This window comes from Agelaius phoeniceus, chromosome 4, assembly GCF_051311805.1.
Source record: "Agelaius phoeniceus isolate bAgePho1 chromosome 4, bAgePho1.hap1, whole genome shotgun sequence".
NCBI lineage: Eukaryota > Metazoa > Chordata > Aves > Passeriformes > Icteridae > Agelaius > Agelaius phoeniceus.
Genome location: NC_135268.1, coordinates 74278849 through 74297625, shown reverse-complemented (window position 1 = coordinate 74297625; position 18777 = coordinate 74278849). Strand labels below are relative to the sequence as shown.

The 18777-nt window shown below is 58.1% G+C and overlaps 1 protein-coding gene across 3 annotated transcripts; it reads right to left on the bottom strand.

Annotated features, from left to right (window-relative positions):
* Positions 1–1067: 1067 nt before the first annotated feature.
* On the bottom strand, positions 1068–18758 carry CCT7 (chaperonin containing TCP1 subunit 7). Of its 3 annotated transcripts, none has more exons than XR_013182187.1 (13): positions 18603–18758; positions 16917–17070; positions 14783–14889; positions 13231–13356; positions 12613–12665; positions 10769–10940; positions 9621–9785; positions 8659–8847; positions 8071–8168; positions 7286–7418; positions 5111–5317; positions 2091–2385; positions 1068–1818 (listed from the first exon to the last, which is right to left on the bottom strand). XR_013182187.1 is itself a non-coding variant. In XM_054632801.2 (12 exons), exons 1-12 carry the CDS (start codon positions 18606–18608, stop codon positions 2155–2157), a joined length of 1641 nt encoding a protein of 546 aa, XP_054488776.1. In that variant the 5' UTR covers positions 18609–18758; the 3' UTR covers positions 1068–2154. The 3 variants fall into 3 exon arrangements, 1 of the variants encoding a protein (XP_054488776.1); XR_013182188.1 differs by having other exon boundaries at positions 1068–1496; XM_054632801.2 differs by having other exon boundaries at positions 1068–2385.
* Positions 18759–18777: the final 19 nt, after the last annotated feature.

Below are 18777 nucleotides of genomic sequence, written 5' to 3'. Positions count from 1 at the left end.
GGTTTTCACTCTCCCGGGGGCACACAGTGATACCAGTGACACCAGTTGCAGCTTGGGGCTGCAGGTCCATGGGCTGCACTTGTCTGGCATCATGGGGCACGGGGACAGAGTGGGACACAGGGACCGAGTGGGACAGCACAGGGACCGAGTGGGACAGCACAGGGACAGAGTGGGACAGCACAGGGACAGAGTGGGACAGCACAGGGACAGTGGGACAGCACAGGGACAGAGTGGGACACGGGGACCGAGTGGGACAGCAAAGGGACCGAGTGGGACAGCACAGGGACCGAGTGGGACACAGGGACAGAGTGGGACAGCACAGGGACAGAGTGGGACAGCACAGGGACCGAGTGGGACACAGGGACCAAGTGGGACAGCACAGGGACAGAGTGGGACAGCACAGGGACAGAGTGGGACAGCACAGGGACCGAGTGGGACAGCACAGGGACCGAGTGGGACAGCACAGGGCAGGCCCTGGCACAGCAGCGCTGGGGCTGCCCCTGGAGCCCTGGCAGTGCCCAAGGCCAGGTCAGACACGGGCTGGGAGCAGCCTGGGACAGTGGGAGGTGCCCCTGGATGATCTCCATGATCCCTTCTAACCCAAACCATCCCATGATTCTGTATTTCTTTCACTGTCCTCATTTAACACCTGTAACCCACCAGACCCAAGTCTCCCCCTGTTCTCCCAGCACCATTTTCCTGTCTGATTCCCCCCAGATGCCTGGATCCATCCTTGGAGCCCCTTGGAGCTGTCACACAGCTGCTGCCCTGAACCTTCTTCCATGAAGCAAAGTGGGAAATGGAAATGCCCCATTGAGCAGAGCCAATTAAAATGTCACTGAGCAATATCTGAGAGCTCCAAGCACACACAGAGGTGCTCCATCCTAGAAGCACTTCTGGCATGAGCCTGGAGTGTGCCCTGCTCTGCAGCACAGCACCTGCTTTGAAACAAGGCCAGAACCAGCCTGAAAAACTGACCAAGGCCAAAACCAGCCAGTTCATTTCTAACCCCAGTGCTGAGGCCTGCCCATGTGGAATGAAGCAGAGAACAAGAGCACAATCCTAACTGCCACTGAGACCAACTCATTTTATTGTGCTGGAGCCTGGCTTCAAACTGCCCAGCAGAACAAAACACAAACCAGTATAAATAGGCCCCAGAGCCTCCCTGTGCTGGCTCCAGCCCAGGGGAGGGAAGGGTCTGGAGGAGGGAATGCTCCTGGGGAGGGGTCCCCAAGGAGGGAAGGGTCTGGAGGAGGGAATGCTCCTGGGGAGGGAATGCCCAGGCCAGTGAGGCAGCGCCAGGCAGGGCAGGGCAGCTCCAGGGCTGTGGCTGCCAGTGCCAGGAGCTGCCCGTGACCGCCAGGAGCTGCCTGTGACTGCCCCCAGCCCGGGGCAGGGGAAGGAGCAGCTGCCGATCCCAGTGGGTTTCCAGGGGCTCTCAGTGGCTGTGGGGCTGGCAGCCCTGGCCAGAGAAGGAGCAGCTGCTGTTCCCCCAGGTTTCCAGGGGCTCTCGGTGGCTGTGGGACTGCCAGCCTGGGGCAGGAGCAGCTGCTGCTCCCAGTGGGTTTCCAGGAGCTCTCAGTGGCTGTGGGGCTGCCAGCCCTGGCCAGGGCAGGAGCAGCTGCTGTTCCCCAGGTTTCCAGGGGCTCTCAGTGGCTGTGGGGCTGGCAGCCCGGGGCAGGAGCAGCTGCTGTGCCCCCAGGGGCTCTCAGTGGCTGTGGGGCTGGCAGCCCTGGCCAGGAGCAGCTGCTGTGCCCCCAGGGCTCTCAGTGGCTGTGGGGCTGGCAGCCCGGGGCAGGAGCAGCTGCTGTTCCCCCAGTGGGTTTCCAGGGGCTCTCAGTGGCTGTGGGGCTGCCAGCCCTGGCCAGGAGCAGCTGCTGTTCCCCAGGTTTCCAGGAGCTCTCAGTGGCTGTGGGGCTGGCAGCCCGGGGCAGGAGCAGCTGCTGTTCCCCAGGTTTCCAGGAGCTCTCAGTGGCTGTGGGGCTGGCAGCCCTGGCCAGGAGCAGCTGCTGTGCCCCCAGGGCTCTCAGTGGCTGTGGGGCTGGCAGCCCGGGGCAGGAGCAGCTGCTGTTCCCCCAGTGGGTTTCCAGGGGCTCTCAGTGGCTGTGGGGCTGCCAGCCCTGGCCAGGAGCAGCTGCTGTTCCCCCAGGGCTCTCAGTGGTTGTGGGGCCGGGCGCGGGCCCGGCCGCGGGCCCCGGCAGCCCCGGCAGGCTCCACGCTGGAGCGCGGGTTGCGGATGGTCTCGTCCACGGACACGATGAGGCACGCGGCCTCCGAGGCGGCCGTCAGCGCGTTGATGCGCACCACGGCCGGCTCCCACACGCACGCCTGGAAATTGTCAGCAATGTCCTCGTTGGTCACATCCACGCCGTACCACATCCCGCCCTGGGGACAGACAGAGGGACAGGGATCAGTGCCACAGCCCACCCTGGGGACAGACAGAGGGACAGATCAGTGCCACAGCCCAGCCTGGGGACGGACAGAGGGACAGATCAGTGCCACAGCCCAGCCTGGGGACGGACAGAGGGACAGATCAGTGCCACAGCCCGCCCTGGGGACAGACAGAGGGACAGATCAGTGCCACAGCCTGCTCTGGGGACAGACAGAGGGACAGGGATCAGTGCCACATCCCGCCCTGGGGACAGACAGAGGGACAGATCAGTGCCACAGCCCGCCCTGGGGACAGACAGAGGGACAGATCAGTGCCACAGCCTGCCCTGGGGACAGACAGAGGGACAGGGATCAGTGCCACAGCCTGCTGAGGGACAGGGATCAGTGCCACAGCCCGCCCTGGGGACAGACAGAGGGACAGATCAGTGCCACAGCCCGCCCTGGGGACGGACAGAGGGACAGATCAGTGCCACAGCCCGCCCTGGGGACAGACAGAGGGACAGATCAGTGCCACAGCCTGCCCTGGGGACAGACAGAGGGACAGGGATCAGTGCCACAGCCTGCTGAGGGACAGGGATCAGTGCCACAGCCCGCCCTGGGGACAGACAGAGGGACAGATCAGTGCCACAGCCCGCCCTGGGGACGGACAGAGGGACAGATCAGTGCCACAGCCCGCCCTGGGGACAGACAGAGGGACAGGGATCAGTGCCACAGCCTGCCCTGGGGACAGACAGAGGGACAGATCAGTGCCACAGCCTGCCCTGGGGACAGACAGAGGGACAGATCAGTGCCACAGCCTGCTGAGGGACAGGGATCAGTGCCACAGCCCGCCCTGGGGACAGACAGAGGGACAGATCAGTGCCACAGCCCGCCCTGGGGACAGAGGGACAGGGATCAGTGCCAGATTCCACTCTGAGAGGCAGCCATCAGTGCCACAGCCTGCTGAGGGCCAGAGGGACACAGGGATCAGTGCCACATCCTGCCCTGAGGGACAGAGGGACAGATCAGTGCCACAGCCTGCTGAGGGACAGGGATCAGTGCCATATCCTGCCCTGAGGGACAGAGGGACACAGGGATCAGTGTGCCATCCAACTCTGAGGGGACAGAGGGGACAAAGGGGACAGGGATTGGTCACAGGGCTGGGTGGGACTTGGGGAAAGCTGGGGAGGGAAGGCCAGGCAAAGGTGAAGGGAGAGGCTGGAGCCTCCCTCACATTCTGCTGTGAAGGAAAACACAAAAACTCCAAGCTGAGCAGCCTTTGCTTTCAGCCACCAGTGCCAGCAGTGCCTCATGAAGAGGAGGCCCCTGCCAGTTTAGGATCACAGAGGCTGGAAAAGCCCCCCCAGTCCATCCAGTCCAAGCTGTGCCCCATCCCCACCTTGCCACCAGCCCAGAGCCCTGAGTGCCACCTCCAGGGTTTCCCTGGACACCTCCAGGGAAGGGTAGCCCAACCCTCCCTGGGCAGCCCTGCCATGAAGCTGCAGGAGCCTCCCAGGCCTGGCTCCCCTCTGCTGCTGCCTCTCTGCCTGGCTCTGCACCCTCATTTTGGGGCACACCCCGAGCCCCACCATCGGCAGCAGGGTCAAACTGCTGGGAGTGGCAGAACCCAAGGGGCAGCCTCCAAGCCCTGGCGTTGGGATCTCCACAAGACCAGCACTCAGGACCTTCAGCCTGCAGCTCCTGTGTAAAATGCTCAGCTCAGCCAGCTCCTGCACTCTTCTTCCTTTAATGTTTAACACAGCAGCTCCTTCCTGACAAATGATGAGTTTTTAAGGAGCAAATCAGAACTCCCAGCTCAGGAAGTCACCTGACAGCTGGGATCAAAGGGAAATCAGCTCCTTTCCATTTATAGCCACCTGTGCCAGGCCCACACATGATGTGAAACAAACACAGTGCTTAATCAAAGGGGACACGGCTCCAAAACAGGCTCAGCTGAGCTACACTAGCTCTGACAGGCTCCAGGAGGGAACTGGGGACAAAGGAACCACACACACACTGCCTCTGGGATGCCCGGGTGTCTGGGGTTCAAAGATGCAGCTGAGGGTGTGTATTCTATTGCCACCTGTCAGAGCTGGGGCAGGTTTCTGCTGTTCATTGGGCAGTTTCTTTTATCTCTTCCACAGTCAATCCTCCCTCTGGGAAATATCTGCTGTTAATGGGCCATTAATTATCAATTATCTTCTGTAAATGGGCCAGTGAGTGTCCCTGCAGGGCTGATCCAATTCCATCATCCCATGGGGAGATGCTCTGCCCAGGGGAGGAGCCAAGCATTCCTACCTGGATCCAATCTGAGGTTTGGGACAGCCCAGCAGCCTTTGCCCACTGCATTGCCAGAGGAGCAGCTTCTGCTGCCCTGCATGGCCAGAGGGAGCCCAGGCCCATCTCCAGCAGCCCTGGAGCTGCAGAGGAAAACTCCCCCCTTGTGCAGGATCCCTGCTCCAGCAGAGCCACAGCTGGCACTGCAGGAGGGTGAGCCCCCATGGGATGGGGCTGTGCCACCCCCTGACACACAGGGGACAGGGACTGCTCTGACTCTGGCAGGGTTTGTTTGTACCACTGCATTTGTATTTTTAATTTTCCTAGCAAAGAACTGTTATTCCTACTCCCATACCTTTGCCTGAGAGCCCCTTAATTTCAAAGCTACAATAATTCAGAGGGAGGGGGTTTGCAATTTCCATTTCAGGGAGGCCTCTGCCTTCCCCAGCAGCCCGGGCCGTACCTGGGCGTGCTTGGCGCGCAGCTTGTTGAGGATGTTGGTGGCGTCGAAGCCGGCGTTGTCACACAGCTGCCGGGGGATGATCTCCAGGGCCTTGGCGTAGGCGCCGATCAGCAGCTGCTGCTTGCCCGGGATGGTGCGCGAGTAATCCCGCAGGAACTTGGAGAGCTCCATCTCGATGGCGCCGCCGCCCGCCACCACCGAGTCGTTCTGCAGGGAGGGACAGCACAGCACAGGGGCTGTCAGCTGCTGCAGCCCTGCAGGCTCCCGGCAATGCACAGCCCTGCAGGCTCCCGGCAATGCACAGCCCATGGCAATGCACAGCCCTGCAGGCTCCCGGCAATGCACAGCCCTGCAGGCTCCCAGCAATGCACAGCCCTGCAGGCTCCCAGCAATGCACAGCCCTGCAGGTACAGCAATGCACAGCCCATGGCAATGCACAGCCCTGCAGGTACAGCAATGCACAGCCCTGCAGGCTCCCGGCAATGCACAGCCCTGCAGGCTCCCGGCAATGCACAGCCCATGGCAATGCACGGCCCTGCAGGTACAGCAATGCACAGCAATGCACAGCCCTGCAGGCTCCCGGCAATGCACAGCCCATGGCAATGCACAGCCCTGCAGGCTCCCGGCAATGCACAGCCCATGGCAATGCACAGCCCTGCAGGCACAGCAATGCACAGCCCATGGCAATGCACAGCAATGCACAGCCCATGGCAATGCACAGCCCTGCAGGCTCCAGGCAATGCACAGCCCATGGCAATGCACAGCCCTGCAGGCACAGCAATGCACAGCCCATGGCAATGCACAGCCCTGCAGGCTCCCGGCAATGCACAGCCCTGCAGACACAGCAATGCACAGCCCATGGCAATGCACAGCCCTGCAGGCTCCCAGCAATGCACAGCCCATGGCAATGCACAGCCCTGCAGGCTCCAGGCAATGCACAGCCCATGGCAATGCACAGCCCTGCAGGTACAGCAATGCACAGCCCATGGCAATGCACAGCCCATGGCAATGCACAGCCCATGGCAATGCACAGCCTTGCAGGCACAGCAATGCACAGCCCATGGCAATGCACGGCCCTGCAGGCCCAGCAATGCACAGCCCATGGCACTGCACAGCCCTGCAGGCACAGCAATGCACAGCCCATGGCAATGCACAGCCCTGCAGGCTCCAGGCAATGCACAGCCCTGCAGGCTCCCAGCAATGCACAGCCCTGCAGGCTCCCAGCAATGCACAGCCCATGGCAATGCATGGCCCTGCAGGTACAGCAATGCACAGCCCTGCACGCTCCCAGCAATGCACAGCCCATGGCAATGCACAGCCCTGCAAGTCCCAGCCCTGCCAGCCCCGGGCAATGCACAGCCCTGGTGCTGCTGTCCCTGGGACTGTCTGCCAGCAGCAGCAGGGACACACCAAGAACCTCCAGTGGCAGCTCCAGCAGCTCTGCCCAGCTGTGCACAGGACAAAGGGGGGCTTGGGGACACTACACCCAAAGGGAGGGATGGCAGCTCACTCCCAACTCGGGCTAGGGAAGCTTCCTCACTCTCATGAAGTGTCCAAAACTAAAGCTATTGGCAGCAGCACCTTGCAGCTCAGTTCTGCTGCTTTTCCAGGAAACAGTTCAGGATGTTCTTTCTAGAAGCAACAGCTCCAAAACTCCTGACATGCTTCTCCCCAGCCCCTCAGGACATGCAGCCTCAGAGCTTTTAACCACAAACCCTTCCTACAGCAACACGTTTTTGTGTAACCCAGAGCTTGGCAGGATCAAACTCACATCCACAGAGGCCTTGGATTTCTGCTGGTGCCCCCAGCCTGCCCTCAGAGCCACGGGACTGTCATGCCCCCAGACTGGGCACCAAGAGAGGGGCTCTATGGGCATGGACACACATGTGCCATCAATCTGCTGTTCCATCTCCTGAAGCTCCACCCAGCACAGAGCAGTTCCCTTTAGGGTGGAGGATGGAGCCAGCACGAGGCACAGCTGCACAGAAGTGCAGGCAGAACCCAGGTGTGCCTGGAGAGCAGCTGCAAACGCCGCCAGAGCCACCTGAGCCGGCCAAGGAACTGCACTCCACGGGATGTGCTCACTGTGCAGAGCCCTGAGCCAAGCCCTGGTTGTGTGTGTGTGTGTGGGAGGTGTGCAGCAGCTCTGGCTGTGCAGGGCAGTGCCAGGCTCACCTTGATGGCCCTCCTGACGATCATGATGGCGTCGTGCAGGGAGCGCTCGGTCTCCTCCATGAACTGCTCGGCGCCCCCGCGCAGGATGATGGTGCACGTCTTGGCCTTGGGGCAGCCCGTGAACAAGTTGTACCTGCCACAGGAGGGTTGGGCATGGAGAAGCTGCTGCTGGACAGGCAGGGTGGGACAGAGCCAGCCCTGCAGCCCCGTCCCTCTCACAGCCCCAAGGGGCCAAGGAGGACAGGCCCAGGGAACACAGAAGTGACGTTCCAGACAATCCAGGAACATCCGTTCTCTCCTCCCTGCTGCCAGGGACTCACACTGAACTGGGGCTCCCAGTCTGCACTTGGCAGGAGCACAGAGGGCAGCAGCCAGCCCCAAACAGGACTGGAAGGGCCCCAGTGTACCATCCCCAGCTTCTCCTGCACTGACAGGGAAGGGTCAAGCTGGAACATCACAGAAGTGCCACAAGCAACCCCAAAATGTGGTGGTTCTCCATTACAAATGCAACAGTACCACTGTGCTTTTTACAAGGCACTGCAGAATAAACATGTGTTTTTCAAAGCTTTTACAAGAGGTAGGATCTCAATGAAATCTTGCTCCTGGCCCCTCCCCCAGCCTCAAAAAGCAGCTTCTGGCTACAGTAAAATATACATTTTATAACAACCTTGTTTTCATCTCAACAGCTTGGGAGACACTGACCCTGCCAATGCTTTTACCCCAACTTTTGCACCTGCTATGAGAGGGCTTGCAAAGCACCACAGGTTTGCAGCTGGTGTTTTTACCTCTCTCCCCCAATCTGGGTCTCTTCAAAGAGCTCACAGCGGCCCAGCACATCATCTGACAGGGCATTGACACTGGTCTGGATGGATCCCCCACAGGCCTGCAGGGAATGGGGACAAACACAGCATTACCACTGCTGACAACCCACACCAACCTCCCAGCAGGCTCCACTCTCCAGGGACAGCCCAGATGTTGAGCTGGTGCAAACCCATCCTGCAGATTCAGGAAAACCCTTCTCCCTCCCTCCCCTCTCATGGACGCAGGCCAACCCTCAACAGCAAAATAAATTTATGCAGCTTCAAGGTGCTGACTCACAGGCTCCAGAGTCCAGGAGATACACAAAGAAAGCTCAGGAAAAAACCCACTCGTGATGGAACAGGGAAGAATCTCAGGAAAATGAATCTCTAGTGATGCACTGATCAGACAGATCTTTGTATATAACACCAGGCTGTGAGGGTGTGAGTGCTCACCCCACGAGGAACAGCCTTGTCCTTTCAAACCCCCGTCAGGAGCAGCGAGAGCAGTTTGGGAATGCCCAGCCTGGGGTGCCAGGACTTTCCAAAGGCTTTGCTCAGGCCAGGGGAGCTCACCATCATGGTCCTCTTGAGATCCTCCTCGGGGACACGGCCGGCACAGAACATGTCCCTGTCTGCAAAGTACTGCGTGGCCACGTCCCCAATGGGCAGCTTGGACAGCACCACCTTGGCTCCTGACTTGTGGATCTTGTCCAGTTTGTCATACAGGATGTTCCACTCTGCATCCACAATGGCCTGGTAGTCCTGGAGGAGGACAGGGGACAGGTGTTCCTGTGCCAGGGGATGCCCCACGTGCAGCCCTGGCACAGGGTCACGAGGTCCCTGTCCCATGGCACTGCCCAAGGGCTGCCGCAACCCCAGGAGCTCCTGCAGCTCTCCAGGCACTGCTGCATCAGTGGGCCCTGCCAGGCCCAAGGCAATGACCCCAGAGCTGGTGGCTCAGCACAGCTGGGGCACAGGGACAGCTCACCAACGTGTCCTGACCCTGCTGGACCCCCATTCCACAGGGCAGCACAGCCCACCAGGTGATTCCAAAGGCGAAGGGTGAGCAGGAGGCAAACTCATTTATCATGGAATGGTTTGGGTGGGAAAGGACCTTTTAAAGGTCACCCAGTGCCACCACCTGCCATGGGCATGGACACCTCCCACTATCCCAGGTGGATCCAAGCCCCAGTGTCCAACCTGGCCCTGGGCACTGCCAGGGATCCAGGGGCAGCCCCAGCAAATCTGGGAATTCCAGCCCAGGCAGGAATTCCTTGCCAAGATCCCAGCCCAATCTCCCCTTTCCCAGTGGGAGCCATTCCCTGGCTCCTGTCCCTGCAGGCCTTGTCCCCAGCCCCTCTCCAGCTCTCCTGGAGCCCCTGCAGGGGCTCTGAGGATTCCCTGGAATTTCCCTTCTCCAGGGGAGCATTCCCAGCTCTGCCAGCCTGGCTCCAGCCCTCCCATCTCATGCCTCCCCAGGGGATGAGCAGCCCCAGGTGTGAGAAGAGGAGCAAGCAGGCCAGGGGAGCTCTCACCTCCACTGTGTTGACTCTGACCTCGGCGTTGTCCTTCTCAGCCTTGAGCTCCAGCTCCACGTTGAGCAGGGCGATTTTGGGGGACTGGTATTTCTTGGGCTGCATCTCAAACCCAGCATAGGAGAAGGTTTTCTTAAAGGCAACTCCAGCCACCAGCTGTGAATCCTGGAACACAGGGATTTGCCTCAGGCTTCAGCTCCCAAGGCTTCCTGCACAGGGTTAATAACAACTCCCACAGGACACCCCCTGCTTCCAGAGGCCTCATTTACAAAGCCTTCCCTGCACTGTCTCCTTTGATTAACCCACTTTTAGAGGAAATAAGCAGCAAGCATTTCTTTCAGCTCACAAAAGCAGATTCCTCTCTACCTCTCCAAACTTCACAGCCAAAAACTCCTCAAACAACTTGAAGATCAAGGAATGGAGCCATCAGTTCTCTCCCTGAACTCTTTCCCATTCCTCCCCTTTGAACTTTTGGATATTTCTCATCCATAGCCCCACTGGGGGCTGGTTTTTGCTCTGGTTTGTCTTACCAAGCTCCATCACCACCTCCTGGATTTTCTGCAGCAGGACAGCCCTGTCCAATACCATTCCCTGCCATGAGCTCCTCAATTTCTGGGTGAAGAAATCAGGATCTGAATCTCCCTCTCCACAGGGGCTGCCCCACAGCCAGGATCAATCCCTACCACATATCCAGGTGCAGTTCCAGACACAACAGGTTCTCCAGCACTGAGGCATAAACCACACATCCCAGTGGTTTATGGTTCAGCATGAAGCTGAACTAAATCAGCATCATGAGATTTGCCTTGCATTTTTCCCAACCCAGTAATCCTACAAGCAACCAGGACTTTTGGATCCAGAAGGAACAAAGACTTCCCACAAAAAAAAAAAAAATTATTTGTGGAGAGATAGATGGAATTTTATCAGTACCAACTTTTGCTGCAGTGAAGAGTGTATTTAGCTCAAAAACCAGAAACTCTACCTATGGAAAAGAAATCCTGCTGAGCCTCCTCCTCACACCAACAGCTCTGTTCCACTTTGGGAATTCCCCAACAGGCAATGACAAGCCAGGCTGCACTTCTGCTGGAGCCAAGGCCCCACCAGAGCTGGATCCCTGTGTCCCAGCCCTTCAGGAAGGCTCCAGCACTTACTTCTAGAGCTCCTCCTTGCACCTTCTTTATCCCGATCATCTTGAGCTGCAGCAAGTCATCCAACATCATCACAGCATCTACAACCATCTTGGAGAAAAACTCCTTGCTCTGGGAGATGAGCTTGGAGCTCAGGGCTGTGGCTGCACACTTTTCCAGGAGACTCCTCTGCTCACTGCAGGAAGGGAAGGAAAGGAAAGGAAAAACAAAGGTTTGGTCACCTGCCAGACCTCTTCACGAGCCCCAAACACCGTATGTGGCTTTGTTAATCACAGCTTTGGCTGGAAAATACCTTTAAGATCATTCAGTCCAGCACTGCCAAGGCCACCACTGCGCCCTGTCCCCAGGTGCCACATCCACAGGGCTGTGAAACCCCCCAGGGACGGGGACTCCAGCCCTGCCCTTTCCATGAGGAATGTCCCCAGTGCCCACCCTGAGCTCCCCTGAGGCCGTTCCCTCTGCTCCTGTCCCTGTTCCCTGGGATAAGATCCCAAATCCCCCCGGCTGTGCCCTCCTGGCAGGAGCTGTGCAGAGCCACAAGGGCCCCCTGAGCCTCCTTTGCTCCAGGCTGAGCCCCTGCCCAGCTCCCTCAGGGATTCTGCAGCCCCTGCCCAGCTCCCTCAGGGATTCTGCAGCCCCTGCCCGGCTCCCTCAGGGATTCTGCAGCCCCTGCCCGGCTCCCTCAGGGATTCTGCAGCCCCTGCCCGGCTCCCTCAGGGATTCTGCAGCCCCTGCCCGGCTCCCTCAGGGATTCTCCAGCCCCTGCCCGGCTCCCTCAGGGATTCTGCAGCCCCTGCCCGGCTCCCTCAGGGATTCTGCAGCCCCTGTCCAGCTCCCTCAGGGATTCTGCAGCCCCTGCCCAGCTGTGTCCCTGCCCTGGCCACTCTCCAGCCCCTCAGGCTCTGTCTTGTCATAAGAGGGCCAAAATCCTCTCTGACAGAGGCAAAGATCAGCTCCCTCCTGTCCATGGGAAGAACAAGGCACAAATCCCAGACTGACAAATCCCAGTCTCCTTTCTAGAGCTCGAGCACCAGCCCAGCACTGACAAAGCTGACTGACTTTCATGCACCTAAAATCAGAAAACAGCAGGTGCTTTCCTTCATCACAAGGCAGGAAGATGTTCCTGAAAGCCTCTAAAGGCAGGGTTCACATTCCCTGAAGTACTAACTCAGGCAATACATGTGCAGCAGTGGGTGACACAGAGACAGCAGGGAGATGTGGATCCAGCTGCCAGGCTCTGTCCCCCATGGGAGCCACTCTATTTCCCATCACAGGACCACATTTGGGGGTTTTTTTTCCAGAATTTTTTAAGAATTTGGACAACCCATTTTGGTTTATTCAAGATGCATATGAAGTTAAGGTATTTCTAATTAACTGCAGGTATCAGTAAGGTCAAGTGGACAAGAGCTTAAAATCCAGGGAGAAAAGGAAGTCCAGTATTCTCAGCTCAGTTGAAGGGATCACTGCTCTGAGCTATCTACCCTGCTGTGTGACAGTGAAAGGGGATCTCATCCTCAGGGAATGCTGAGACTGAACACTACCCCTGACTGCAGCAAGAGCTCCAAGACTCCACTGCTGCAAAAAAGAAATCAGGCCACTTATTCTGGTGCCCAGCTTCTTCCATGAGCACTGGGAGACACTGCCCTACATCATCCCTGGAGCCGAGTGGGAGCACAGCACTGCCCCTGCAGGAGCAGGAAATTCCAGGGAAACTGGGAATAACCCCAGTGTGGGGCTGCAGCTCCAGGTCCCAGGAAATGTCAGCCAGAGGCACAGATCCAGGAGCACCCTCACAGCTGGCAGCTGGAGCCCAGAACACAACCAGGTCACCTCTGAGGCAAACTTACTCTTTATCCTCCTTCTTCACAGAGACAGCGATGTCTTTGATCTTGTTCACAGCCTGGCAAAAAGGCAACAGCTGGATTAATGATTTATGCTCCAACCTCCCTCTTTGTGTTTTATCTTTTGTTCTCTGCACCAACGTCACTGAAGCTCCAAGTGTTTAATTATTCCACCCCTGCCAGTGCAGTAATTCCACGGAATACACCAATATCTGGGGAGTGGGAGGAGGCTCAGAGCTGCTCTGCTGCTTCTGCTTGCAGCAGAGACCCTGGGAATCAAACAGCTATTGAGGAGTGAACCTCCAAAAATCAACTTCATGGGACCAACAGCCTCCAGGAGACACACGGGTTACTAAGAAGCAGCAGAGAACAGGAGGAGCAGGAGAATGGGAAATGAGTTTTTACTTTTATTCCTTGGGAGAAAACCCAAAGGAAGTGAGAGCACTGCAGAGGCACAGACTGCTACCAGCAGGCCTGGCACAGAGAGGCAGTGCTGCTGGCAGGGGCAGCAGGAGATGGCTGCTGGCACTCCCCAGCCCATTCCCAGCGGGCTGGCCCTGGCAGGGTGTCCCTGGCCCTGGGCAGGCCCAGCTGTCCCCAGGGAGCCGTGTCCCTGTGCCTCACCAGCTGCGTGGCCGTGCGGAAGGCGCGGATGATGATCTGGGGATGGAGCCCCTCCTCCACGTAGGGCTTCACCTGCTTCAGGAACTCAGCTGCCAGCAGGGTCACAGACGTGGTGCCATCACCCACCTGCAGGGACAGGGACACTGTGTCACCCCCACGCTGTGTCACCCTCATGCTGTGCCACCCCCTGAGAGCAGCTGCAAAACCACTCCAGAGCTTCCAGGGAAACCAGAGCTCAGGATTTTCTCTGCTTACAGATTTATGGTTGAATTCCTCAGTGATTCAGAGTGGTCTGGGTGGGAAGGTGTAGCCATGATATTTTATGGAAAATCCTTTCCTTAGGATTTTTCCTCCTGAGAAGCTGAGAGGCCTCAGGAACAAAATGTAACCAATGGTTATCTGCTGCTGTGGAATGCAACAGGTGCATCTGGGATTGGCCCATGTTGGATGTTTCTAATTAATGGCCAATCACAGTCAGCTGGCTCAGACTCTCTGTCAGAGACACAAGCCTTTGTTATCATTCTTTCCTATTCTATTCTTAGCCAGCCTTCTGATGAAATCCTTTCTTCTATTCTTTTAGTACAGTTTTAATGTAATATATATCATAAAATAATAAATCAGCCTTCTGAAACATGGAGTCAGATCCTCTTCTCTTCCCTCATCCTCAGACCTGTCACAGACATCTTTCATGAAAAATCCTTTCTTAGGATTTTTCCTTGTGAGAAGCTGCAGTTTCAGCAACCAAAAGTAAACAATGGTTATCAGCTGCTGTAGAATGTAACAGGTAGACCCGTGATTGGTCTCCTGTGGATGTTTGGATTTCCTGACCACTCATGGCAGAGCTGGCTCTTGCTCTCTGTCTGAGACACAGATCTTTGTTATTCATTCTTGTCTATTCTTAGCTTAGCTAGCTTCTGAAGAAACCTTTTCCTTTCTATTTCTTTTTAGTACAGTCTTAATGTAACATATATCATAAAATAATAAATCAAGCCTTCTGATCATGGAGTCAACATTCTCGTCTCTTCTTCATCCTGAAAACCCTTGTGACCATGGTCACACAGACCCCTGTGAACAGGGTCACAGGAAGGGACCTCAAAGCCCATCCAGTGCCACTCTCTGCCATGGGCAGGGACACCTTTCATCATCCCAGACTGCTCCCAGCCCCAGTGTCCAGCCTGGCCTTGGGCACTGCCAGGGATCCAGGGGCAGCCCCAGCTGCTCTGGGAATTCCAGCCCAGGCAGGAATTCCTTGCCAAGATCCCAGCCCAATCTCCCCTTTCCCAGTGGGAGCCATTCCCTGGCTCCTGTCCCTGCAGGCCTTGTCCCCAGCCCCTCTCCAGCTCTCCTGGAGCCCCTGCAGGGGCTCTGAGGATTCCCTGGATTTTCCCTTCTCCAGGGGAACATTCCCAGCTCTGCCAGCCTGGCTCCAGAGCAGGCAGAACAAGCCCCAGCACTCCCAGAGCAATTCCCAGAGCTAACACTGAGCCAGGGCAGCAGTGGCACTCAGGCTGCTCCCTGTTCACCCCCAGGCAGAGCCAGGCTCCCCTCCCACCTCGGCATCCTGGGACTTGGCGATGTCCACCAAGGTCTTGGCGGCCGGGTGCACCACGTCCAGCAGCTTCAGGATGGTGGCCCCGTCGTTGGAGATGGTGGCTTTGCCTGGGGGTCATGGAGAAAAGGAAGTTAAAGGCAGCTTTACACCAGCAGGGGCAAGCCCTGTCTCTGGGGGCTCTCAGGAGATGCCAGCAGGTTCCTCTGCTCCACCTGAACCGAGTCCTGTCAGCCCATTCATGGAGCAGGTTCAGTGAAGTCAGCCTGAGCACAGAAACACTTTCCACACCAACAAAGGTTTGGAATTCATTTCCCTCTTCTCAAAGGCTTTCCCAGACAGATAAAACCATATTCTAGTCTGAGACTCTCATGAACAAAGAGCCTAGAAATCATATTACTTATCACAGGAGAAATTTAAATCCAATTATCCCTTTGAACAAGGATTTATTACCATTCCTATCTGTAAAAACTTTTTAAAAGCAATGCTAAGCCTTTTCACTCCACCCTTCAGCAACAAAAATAATAAATAATGAGTTTGGTGACTGGTGACTTCATACAAGGCTTTTCAGAGTGATGGCAAAGCTCATCTCTTCAATCACACTCCAAAAAAAAAAGATTAAAAATCAGCCCAGGAACATCCACTGACCTCACACTCAGCCACAACTGCTGAGTAACTCCACAGGTACCATGAGCCTCATTTAAAAATAGAGATGACCAAAAATACCTGAAGAGAGGTTCAAGCCTCTCTGCTTCTCCTGTCTGGCACAGACTTACACTGAATCCAAGTGATGCCTCAGGTTTAGCTTTTCTATTTTTCAAATTCTGTGCTGCTTTAGTGTGTGGGTCTGGGCTTCACATTATGGGATGGTGAGCTCTGTGCACAGAGCAGGGAGACAAAACAATTCCTGCTCCAGCTGGGCACCAAGGACAAACGACCCAAATCTCAGGCCAAAAGTATAAACATGGGTTGAAGAGAGAAAAACAAGCAGGGTGGGACTGCAGGGGCTAAAGCTGGAATGGGACAATGAACTGCAAGATGCAAATGGAGCAGAACTGATCCAAGGGAGAGACCCCGTGAGCAGTTGTGCATTTTGGGACCATTTTGGTCCATCTTGGGTTCATCTTGGGACCATTTTGGTTCACCTTGGGTGCAGCCCTGGCTGGGCTCTTGTGCTGCCCAAGGTGGATCCATTTAGGTCCTTTAATAAATCCCTGCTTTATTCTCTAACTCTGCCTGGTCTGTGTCCTAGGGCAGCCTTCCCAAGGCACCACATCCCCCCTGACTCTGCATCTTCCCAGGGGAGCCATCAGGGAATCCTCAGGCTGGACTGGCAATCCTCCTGCCTCCTACAGGGGACACCAAGAGTGACAGTCTCACTCTGCTGCGAGAGCCGAGCCTGGCAGGGGCTGCGGCTGCTGGGGCTGCCCCAGCTGGGTCTGGCTGCCCCAGATGGCCCAGCCAGGCTCAGTGCTGCCCCAGATGGCCCAGCCGGGTTCAGTGCTGCCCCAGCTGGGTTTGGCTGCCCCAGCTGGCCCAGCCAGGCTCAGTGCTGCCCCAGCTGGGTTTGGTTACCCCAGATGGCCCAGCCAGGCTCAGTGCTGCCCCAGCTGGGTTTGGCTGCCCCAGCTGGCCCAGCCAGGCTCAGTGCTGCCCCAGCTGGGTTTGGTTGCCCCAGATGCCCCAGCCGGGCTCAGTGCTGCCCCAGCTGGGTTTGGCTGCCCCAGCTGGCCCAGCCAGGCTCAGTGCTGCCCCAGCTGGGTTTGGTTACCCCAGATGGCCCAGCCAGGCTCAGTGCTCCCCCGATGGCCCAGCCAGGCTCAGTGCTGCCCCAGCTGGGTTTGGCTGCCCCAGCCAGGCTCAGTGCTGCCCCAGCTGGGTTTGGTTGCCCCAGCTGGCCCAGCCAGGCTCAGTGCTGCCCCAGCTGGGTTTGGTTGCCCCAGATGCCCCAGCCGGGCTCAGTGCTGCCCCAGCTGGGTTTGGCTGCCCCAGCTGGCCCAGCCGGGCTCAGCGCTGCCCCAGATGCCCCAGCTGTGTTTGGCTGCCCCAGCTGGCCCAGCCAGGCTCAGTGCTGCCCCAGCTGGGTTTGGCTGCCCCAGCCAGGCTCAGCGCTGCCCAGCAATCAGAGCATACCCACCCCGGTCATCCACGATGAGCTTGTCCATGCCGCGCGGGCCCAGCGTGGTGCGCACGGCCTCGGCGATCACCTGGCAGGCGTTGATGTTGCTGACCAGCTGCGGGATGCCCTGCGAGGTGTCCGTGCCCTCCTTCAGCAGGATAACCGGTGTTGGCTGCAGGGGGAGCACAGCACAGCTGTCAGCCCCACCCCAAGGACCCGCAGAGAGCTCCTGACAGCCCACAGGGCACCCGTGTGCAGGAACAAGGCCAAAAATACAGACCCGGTGTAATTCCTCTGCCCCACACCACCCTGCTGCTTTCCACTGCTCCCACAGCACTGGCAATTCACACAACTGCTCCACCACAGGCTCAGGGACACACAGGGACTGTCCCAAAAATAACGGGGATTCCTTGGGGCAGAAGGTCCTGATCTGATGCTGGCCTGGAGGAGACAGAGTGTGCAGGAATTACAGAGACACTGAGGAACCAAACAAGCCTGGGTGGTGGAAGCACCAGAGCAGCTGTGGCTGCCCCTGGATCCCTGGCAGTGCCCAAGGCCAGGCTGCACATTGATACTTGGAGCAGCCTGAACAATGGGAGGGGTCTCTGCCATGGCAGGGGTGGCACTGGATGGGATTTAAGGTCCCTTCCAACCCAAACAATCCCATGAATGCTGCAACCATCTCACAGGCAGAGCTCAGGCAAAGCCCAAACACTGCCCAAATTTGGGATGCACTGGCTCAGAACAGCTGCCAGCAGGCACAGAGCAGAACTGAACTGTGCTTGGTGCACTGAGGGGGCACAGGCACAAGAAAGGGAGCCACTGCAGGGGGTTCGGTGATGGGCACAAAGAACATCCTTGGCCTCTGGAGCATCCCTCCTATGAGGAGCTGGGCCTGCTTAGGCTGCAGAAGGGAAGGCTAAGAGGGATCCCATCAATCCATACACATCTCTCCGAGGCGGTGCCAAGAGGTTGGTGCCAGACTTTCTGGTGATGCCCAGTAACAGGATGTAGAATTAAGTACAAGAAGTGAGGTGAACCTCAACACGAGGAAGAACTTCTTGCCATGGAGGGTGACAGAGCCCTGGGACAGCTGCACAGGGAGGGCCTGGAGTGTCCCCCCCAGAGACATCCCAAACCCACCTGGGCACGCCCCTGTGTCACCTGCTCCAGGTGACCCTGCTGGGCAGGAGTTAGAGCTGAGTGATCTCCAGCCCTGACTATCCTCTGATCCCTGAAACCCAGAAAGATTCTGTGGGATAAACCGCACAGCTTTCCTCCACACCCAGCAGAGCAGGAATTCCAAGGGAAAAGGACCCGTTTGTCCCCGGGGGAACCAGGCTGGACACACCTCCCGCATCACCGCGGGGCTGGAGCCGGAGCGGGCGCGGGGCTGCGGGGACCAGGACCGGGCCGGGGGGAGGCTCTGGAGCGGGATGGAGCTCGGGGCTGCCCGCTACCCGCTCCCGTCCCCTGCAGCCAGCGCAGCCCGGCTCCGGCTCTGGCTCCGGCGGGCGCGGCACTGCCCGGGTACCGCCAGGCCTGCGCGCCGGGGGGGCTCCATCCGCGCGGCCCGGCCCGCAGCGACCCCGCCACAGCCGCTCCCTGGGGCCCGGCGGGAGCCCCCCGGCCCAGGCAGGGCGGCGGGACGCGGGGACAGCGGCGGATGGTGGCGGATGGCGGCGGATGGCGCGGGTCACTCACCATCATCGCGGCGGCTGCTCGCTCCCGGCCCCCCACAATGCACCGCGCACGCCCAGAACCTTCCCGGGGGCGGGCCGGGAGTGGGAGCACAATTTGGCAGAGAGGGAAGAGGGCGCGCAGCGTGCGGAATTGCTATGGAACACTATTTGGCAGCGAACGCCGCGGTGACAGCGAG